Raw genomic sequence first — 8,078 nt, 5'->3', positions numbered from 1 at the left:
CTCGCAGAATGGACCACGGCAGATTTCCAGATCGTATCCGAATCGCTGTTTCCATTTTGAGAACGGAATGGAACCCGTAACCGGTATTTTTCGGATGTAACATCGGGTCGAGCAAGATCCGACCCATACACGATCAAGGGACCCTTCAGTAATTTCGAATAAATTCTGACCACCGTATAGTACTAAAAGGGAAAGAGCCAGGTTTTTTTTTGGGATATTTGATATTTCCCTTCGTTTGCTAAACCCCAGGGCTCCTTATATGAAGCTAAATTACGTGTGGGTTAGGGTTTTCTTGGCGCCAGTCGGATATCCTTCGCTAGGGTTTCGTTTTCGAGCGTTTGTTCCGGAGGAGCGGCAGCGATGGCGTCCACCAAGAAGACGGTGAGTCTCTCTCCCTCCCTCTCGCCTTCTCCTTCCCCTTCTTTCCGATCTAATTCCGAGCGTTTCCGATTCCTCTTCTTCAGAAGAAGACCCACGAGAGCATCAACAATCGTCTCGCTCTCGTGATGAAGAGCGGGAAGTACACCCTCGGCTACAAGACCGTCCTCAGATCCCTCAGGGGATCTAAAGGTACCCGTCGATCGTGTCTGTTCTGCTGAGAATCGTGATTTATTTCGTGTTTCTGGGGCGAAGTCTCCGCGATTATCTCGTTTTCATTATTTCTTTTTTGGCGAACAATGAATTGGCCTGGACTGATAAAAATCTCAATCTCTGTCGTAGAATAGTTTGATCAGATCTGGTTTATGTGAGGATGAAGCTCTATGTTCGTTACGTCTTTTTGGGTCCTGATTTGGTTTCCAATTATCCCTTGTGTTTTATCATTATCGTGTTTGAATGTGCAAATACGATGGCTTTAGAAACTATTTTCCGGAGAAGTAGGATGAGGTTCGATATTGTGTTGTGACGGGATGCGATATCCGTAGTTATACCATTTGGTTTGGATAGGTGGACATATCCAGTCAGTCCATAGCTGTTTATATATTTTCAGTGTGTATCTGATGTTGACATAATTAGCATGTAAATTATGTTTGTGTTCTTGTTCAGATAAGGAGTCTGTCTAGTCTAACCCTAGATGGTTTATCCAAAAAAAGAAGTATTATGTTGCCTTGGACCAAACTTATAGGATGATTTTGTGTTGTTGATGGCAGCAAAGTTGATCATCATTTCGAACAACTGCCCGCCTCTCAGGAAGTCTGAAATCGAGTACTATGCCATGCTTTCGAAAGTTGGGGTTCACCATTTCAATGGGAGTAAGTTTATCAACATGTCCCAATTTACGTTGGTTATTTTTTTATGGAGTTGTTTATCGCTGTTTACTAGATATTTGGTTTTAATTGTTGCTCAATGTGTTCTCTATTACGAAAAGGATTCTTTCACTGGTGCTTCTACTATCTATTTTTCTTTGCTTTTTGCGTCTTGTTTTCGAGTCTGTAAGGTGCCTGATTTTGTCGGGTTCTGTTCAATTTGTAGTTATTTTGCAATCTTGTGCTTTGAAGTTGCATTTGCACATATGAGTGATCTTGCATGTCTCCCACGTAAGTAGCTCTTAGTTCCTGAAAGTGGTAAACTGGAAGGGATTGTTTGATTTGTAATGTGGAATGGAACCTCTATAATCTGGCATTGTTGCTGTTAGGTAGTTTTGACTTGTTAATATTGGATCGTCATGGTTAAGCTAACATCTGTTTTTACTGCACTGACTATTTGTTATGTTCTGAAAAGTTCTGTCTTAGAGTCAATCTGTAGACCTGGTGGTTTTATCTTTATGTGTATGGTCCTGTGCTTCTTAATGTTGGGCATGAATAAGAAGTTGATAACAGATGGTCTCCCTTGTGGTCAAAACAAGACTTTGTTGATTCTTTTGTGTTTGTGGACCCTTTTCAGAATCCTGAATGCTTCCAAAGTTGTTAGAGAGATTAATTTTATTGTATTAGGCCCTGATGCTTCTGTAGAACAGATGATTTTACGAGAATACAGGTTGTGGTATTTTTAGTTCTTTACATGTTTAGCTTGGTTCAGATCTGTCCATGTAAGTTTGGTTTAGGATTACATAATTTTAAAGTTGACCAGACTTAACTGGTATATTATCAGGCAGTATAGCTTGGTTTAATCTTTGGATGCTATTGAAAAATTGATGGTTTCCAAGATAGTGGAGGAAGCTGGTGAAGGAAGCATGCTGAATAAGAATATTGTTTTCCTATTATAGAGCTTTGTTCAAGAAGACCGCCTCTGAAAAGCTTAGGGACCTCATGGTTCCCCCTGTGTATGAACATGTAAGATATTGTAAACATAGTCAGAGAGCATATCCTTCTTGTGTTGATAATTAAATAGAAAGATGGGAGTGGGCGAGGGGGAGGATGCCTTATTAGCATTCATGGACTCCCACAATTTAATGGCTTACTGTTGCTTTTGATGGTGTTTGTTATTCATGCTTCGTGATCTCATTCCTTTATGATTAATGTGTAATGACTGATGGTTGATCTAGAACTCCTGTTTATTAAGAGAAAGATAAACCATACATTCTCAGCTATGGTATCATAGTGTATTTGAATCTGTTATTTGGCTGTGAATGAGAAAGAGGCTTACTTCATTTTGTAAGAAAAGAAGTAAATGAAATGCAAGTAGCAAGTGTGTTATCATTGATCCATGGATCATGTTGTAACATCAAATAGTAGTACTGGTTATCACACTGTCAGAATGAGATTGCATAGAATGTGAAATTGGAAAGGGTATGAGATGTCTTAGATGTGATGGCCAATGGTAAGTTCTTTCCAGTGAAGCACACCTCATACTGCTTTCGTCAAGTTTTACCACAAAAGAAAACAGAATGTTTATGGATCATAAAATGTGGAAATCCTCTTTCCGTGTCACTCTAAGAACTCTTTCATGTACATATGAGTGTCACATGCCCCACAACTTACCAAATATGAACTTTAGAACATGATTTTATCCATAGGAAACTCTTAACATTGTATTGACTGCATCAAATGCATATGTTCTATTTAGTTTCCTTCATTAAAGAATTGACTCTCCTGTTCGTAGTATTCTTTTTGAAACATTGTTTAAATAACCTGTGTGTGAACTTGTGCATGCACGTGCATTCACAACTAGTTGCTAATTTATGTCATTAACCGTCACTCTAGTGCCCCAATTGTTTCCTTTGATCTCTGTAGACGATGAAAATCCCATGTTTGACTCTTTTTTTAAATCTTTTCAGATAATGTGGATTTGGGTACAGCATGTGGTAAATACTACCGAGTGTGCTGTCTCAGCATCACAGATCCAGGTGGATACCGTTTCATAATGTTTTTCCCATTCTGCTGTAGGTGTAAGGTAGTGGTCCTCACTTCTGTGCCATCTCTGTTTCAGGTGACTCTGATATCATCAAAAGCATTCCTAGTGAGCAATGAGTGAGCAAACAGCAAAGTGACTGATATTTTTGTTTGGTAGTTCTGTAGCTTGTTTTAAGCAATTAGATTTTGTTGTGTTGAGATTGGACATACGAGTGGTTTATGGAAGGGAATGAAAACGTTGTAACAAGAACCATTTGTTTCTCCTCTATATGTATTAGATTCTTTTATCTTGTTTTCACTCCGCCAGCTTATGCATTTTGGTATCATACCACATTTGGGAAAAATGATCTGTTTCTATCCTTTAGGTTCAGATTGTCGATGCTTGTGTAATTCAGAGCTGTGTTAGTTTGGTGCTGGTGAATTTGCAACTGACTGGCCGTATGCCTGCTAGGCTCTGGAGTTGACTCAGATGAGCGTTTGCCAAACAACTATTGGCAATACGGTGGCAGCTGTTCAATAAAAAGACGGCAAGACCTCTCCCTTAATAGCTTTCGTCCGAGATCTGGGGATCATGTTTCTGAAAGAATGGTGCATATCTGATGAACTTAAACCGATTGAATTGCAGGGCAAAAGATTGCTATGCTTATTAAGTTGTTCCCAAAAACCGATTGAAATCATGTCTTGTTGATTGACTCGTCTTGTTCATTTCCAGGGTCTGCTTGGGGATCCCTTCTGAAAGTTCAGTGAGATTAAACGTAAACTCCTGGATCATATCATCAAATCCCCATTGATATCCTCGGTCCTTATGGATCACGACGTTGATTCTTCAAGCAAGAAGCGAGTAGAATTAAGCAAAGTTACTCTTTAAAACGTTACTCTCTCCATACAGAGGGTCCTACGAGATCGGATGGTGTATAACCAGGTTTCTGGTAATGCTATTATTTGACATGTTAATGCGCGCAGCCGCAGAACATCAAACAAGCGACGGTCAAGAAGAATATCTATTAATCATCCAGTAGAAATTCAATGCAAAACATTAGGTAGCTCATTACAGGGAATCGGATGTAAATGGTCTGATAATTTGTACGATAGCAAGATCAGAACATAGAAAAGGATGAGTCCGGATCGGGTGCAATATGATTGCACAAATTTTGTGCATTAAGCACCCGATCGCCCTCCATCAGGCCTTTCCCCAAGATGAAGGCTGATCAGGTGCTTAATGCACAAATATTTGTGCAATCATATTGCACCTGATCTTTTCACGAAAAGGATGGTTGTTATCATCAATCCTTTCTCCACATATGCGTATTTACACGCGAATTGTAGAAATTTGCAAGCTATCCTTGAATTACTTGCCCGTTGATGACAATTCTTGGTATGTGGGCAATCTTGTGCCAATCCTTCCCGGCCACCTTAAAGCACCTCTCTTTCAACCCAGGGCAACTTGTTATCTGTAATGACTGAAGCATTCTCAGGCTTCCTACGCAGTTTGGAAGGGATGCCAAGTCTGGGCAATCCATAATCGACAGATCAACCAATCGTGTGAGGTTTATCAACATGTCTTCATTTAAGGACCTCAACATATAACACCGTTCCACCACCAATTCTTTGATAGTTTCAAATCTTGCAAGCCCACTTGGGAGTGATATCAGGTCTTCAATGCCACCTATACTTAAGTGAACTAAGTTGGGGAGGTCAGGTAAGGACTCCAACATCCCCAAGCATGAAGCTTCCAAACTCAATTTCCTCAATGATGGTAGGCATGAGAACGGGAAAAACTTCAAGTTTGGGACAGATGCAATCTTCAATTTGAGCAGCAGTGGCATTGCTTTCTCAGCTTCTAACCACTTCTCCAAGACAGGAAAATCTTCAATGATGAATTTCTGCAACTTTGGGAAAGCACTGTTGGACATATTTCCCCCATAGAACTCTTGGCCTATGTATCTCACTGCGTGCATGCTGCTCACTCTCAGATACTTGAGAGAGGGCAGCTGTCCAAATGTAGGCAAGTGACTACAATTGTGACACAGTGAAAGAGTCACAGACACAAGACGGGAGAGCGTCAAATCAAGCATCCATCTTGGAAATTCAATGCCCATGTACATCTCAATCTGCAGCTTTTCAATATTTCTGTGAGGCCGGAGGCCTTCGAACACTTTGTTCATCTTCACTGCATCTGTGACTTGAGGGCCTAAACATGCCAATTTCAGTGAGTGAAGTTGCTCCTTGTTTTGAAGTTGAGCCCTGGTTACATCATTCTCAGAGTTCACCATCTCCAGGTTTTCTATGCTTAGCTCCAAGAGGTGGTTAAGGTCCTTCAGCTCTCCAATTCCACATTCACCAGGCTTATTGCCCACTGTGAACCTGCTTAAAGTTTGAAGGCATCTTAGTCTTCCAATACCCGTAGGCAAGGATTTCAATGAGATTGTACCCTTGATTTGGAGATGCTTTAGGCAAGTCAGTTTGGTCACTCCCTGAGGTAGCTGCTCAAGTTGAGTGCACTTTGTAAGATTTAGGGTCTGCAAATTACAGAGAGAACCAATAGAGTTTGGTAAACTTTTGACACAAGTATCAGCAAGGATGAGATGTCTTAGATGCTTCAGTTCTCCAACTGAGTCAGGCAAACAAAGAATTCTGCATCTGCTCAGGTCTAGCACTCTCAAGCTTTTTGAGTAGCAGAATAAAGCTTTCAACCATGTTAAGCCACCATCTTCCAAATTTTTCAGTGCAAGGAATTTGAGTGTTCGTAGAGTATTGGCTTCAGAGGGTGGCGAGCATGGGAATGATGCTTCGGATTCAGTTGTGGAGTTCCAGTAAGCTATGAATGCATGGCGGGACTTGGTAAGGATCTCATTCAGGTCCTCTGTTTCTGCTGTTAATCCAGTGCCCTCCCCTCCTGCAACGAACCTTGCGAGATCGTGCACAAGGTCATGCATCATGATGTGTGTTTGCTCTTTGTATGTGCCTCTATCTGAATTTTGAAACAACGATCTGAGCACTAAGTCATCTAAGTAGTCAGTAGCTATTGCCAAGACCTCATTCATTTCCTTGGCTTGAATGAACCCTTCGGACGCCCATAAGTTTTTCAACTCAAGCTTAGAGATGTGGTAGTCCTTGGGAAACATGGAACAGTATGCAAAACATTTTTTCAGTGGTGGTGGTAGGTCATAGTAACTCAGCAAAAGAGCTGGCAGGATATCCTTCTCCATGTTCAGCAAATCCCATGTCTGATCTCTCAGCACAAGCTCCCACTGCTCTTTTGTCCTCTTGGTGCGCATCATGCCGCCTATAGTCTTGGCTGCAAGCGGCACGCCTTTGCACTTCTTTGCAATCTCCTTTCCAATCTCTTCCAACTTCCAACAATCTTCCTCCCTTCTCCCCATGAATGCTCTTCTACTGAACAATTCCCAGCAGCTCTCATCTGTTAAGCCCTCCAGCCGTCGCATGTGAGTTATGCCCATTGCCATTGAGACTCTCTCGCTGCGAGTAGTAACCAGAATCCTACTTCCACTGGATCCACTTCTAAGGGGATGTTTTAGCTTATCCCATTTTTCACTGTCTTCATTCCACACATCATCCAGTACGAGTAGAAATCTCTTGTCCTTCAAGATCTGTCTCAGATGTTGCTGCAAGGGATCAAGCTTGGACAAGTCACAAGATCTCCCCGATGCAGATTCAATCATGGCCCTTGTGAGGCTTACAACATTAAAATCCTCAGAGACACACACCCACAGCATCTTGTCAAAATAGTGAATCACTCTGTCATCATTGTAGACAAGTTGAGCAAGAGTTGTCTTTCCCAGACCTCCCATGGCTACAATGGAAGCTGCAGAGAGATTTTCATCACCATCTGCCAACAACCGCCCTACGATTTCTTCCTTCTCGGCATCCCTACCAAAAACTTCCTTCTCGTCGACGAAAGAACTAGTCTCTCGAACTTCCCTATCAAAATTCTTTTCACTAACATCTGTTAGTTGGTACCTGGCCTTCTCCTCAGCAATATCATCTAATCTTTCCATGATTTCCTTGATCCTATTCCCTAACATGTACTGATCCAAACAATTACTAGGAAATTTAGAAAGGGGTTGGACGATATCGCGTACCCGTTTTGATCCGCTTGAAGTGCCACAATCCTGCTCTCTTGAAAGGAAAAATTGGGTCCTGCAATCATCCAGTGTATCCTCAACATCAAAGGCCACATCCTTCAATTTTCTGAGCCAGTCTTTCACCGACTTGTTCCTTATCTGCTTCCTCTCTGCATCTTCAATGACCGCTTGAATTGCTGAGAAGGTGCTGGCCAACTTTCTTAGCTCTTTCTCAACTCCAAAAGCAGATCCAACTTTATCTTTGATGAACTGTCCTAAAGCAGATCCGCTTTGATCTTTGATGAACTGCCTCAGGTTTTCAGACACTAATGACACAACGTACTCTGTCATTGTTAACAGGGAATCAGAATTGGAGTACCACCTCTACCTCTAAAGAGCTAATGAGTTATTGGGCCAGGATTCATTTTGATCATCTGAGCTTCTGGCAGTTATAGGGAAGAAGACCATGGACTGGTTCAATGGTTGAATTAGAAAAAGAAAAAAATATATATGGGGACCATAGTTACAAATATCCGTCATTTTTTGAAAATCTCACAAATTTCATTGTGAGATTCTAAAAACCCGATATACTCCCCCCCAAAACTTGATATTTTCAAAAAATTGACTATTTTGAAAATATTGCATTTTTAATATGATATTATCGCATTATTAAGGTGATATTTATATTGTTATATCATCAGTG

General features: G+C 41.1%; 2 protein-coding genes across 4 annotated transcripts; one reads left to right on the top strand and one right to left on the bottom strand.

Moving 5' to 3' along the window:
- The first annotated feature begins 245 nt into the window (after positions 1–245).
- On the top strand, positions 246–4,090 carry LOC149809508 (large ribosomal subunit protein eL30-like). Of its 3 annotated transcripts, XR_016429665.1 has the most exons (6): positions 246–381; positions 465–570; positions 1,149–1,250; positions 3,215–3,330; positions 3,656–3,878; positions 4,003–4,090. XR_016429665.1 is itself a non-coding variant. In XM_089994802.1 (5 exons), the coding sequence occupies exons 1-5, from the start codon at positions 361–363 to the stop codon at positions 3,752–3,754; spliced, it is 444 nt and encodes a 147-aa protein (XP_089850928.1). In that variant the 5' UTR covers positions 246–360; the 3' UTR covers positions 3,755–3,989. The 3 variants fall into 3 exon arrangements, 2 of the variants coding, with proteins under 2 accessions (XP_089850928.1, XP_089850929.1); XM_089994802.1 differs by lacking the exon at positions 4,003–4,090 and having other exon boundaries at positions 3,656–3,989; XM_089994803.1 differs by lacking the exons at positions 3,656–3,878; positions 4,003–4,090 and adding an exon at positions 3,367–3,588 and having other exon boundaries at positions 3,215–3,283.
- Positions 4,091–4,627: 537 nt separating this feature from the next.
- On the bottom strand, positions 4,628–7,726 carry LOC149809507 (disease resistance protein RGA2-like). Its single transcript, XM_089994801.1, has one exon. The coding sequence runs from the start codon at positions 7,724–7,726 to the stop codon at positions 4,628–4,630; it is 3,099 nt and encodes a 1,032-aa protein (XP_089850927.1).
- Between the last annotated feature and the right edge of the window lie 352 nt (positions 7,727–8,078).

This window comes from Nuphar pumila, unplaced genomic scaffold, assembly GCF_984573655.1.
Source record: "Nuphar pumila unplaced genomic scaffold, dmNupPumi1.hap1.1 HAP1_SCAFFOLD_1160, whole genome shotgun sequence".
Taxonomy (NCBI): domain Eukaryota; kingdom Viridiplantae; phylum Streptophyta; class Magnoliopsida; order Nymphaeales; family Nymphaeaceae; genus Nuphar; species Nuphar pumila.
This window is presented reverse-complemented; position numbering and strand designations above follow the sequence as displayed.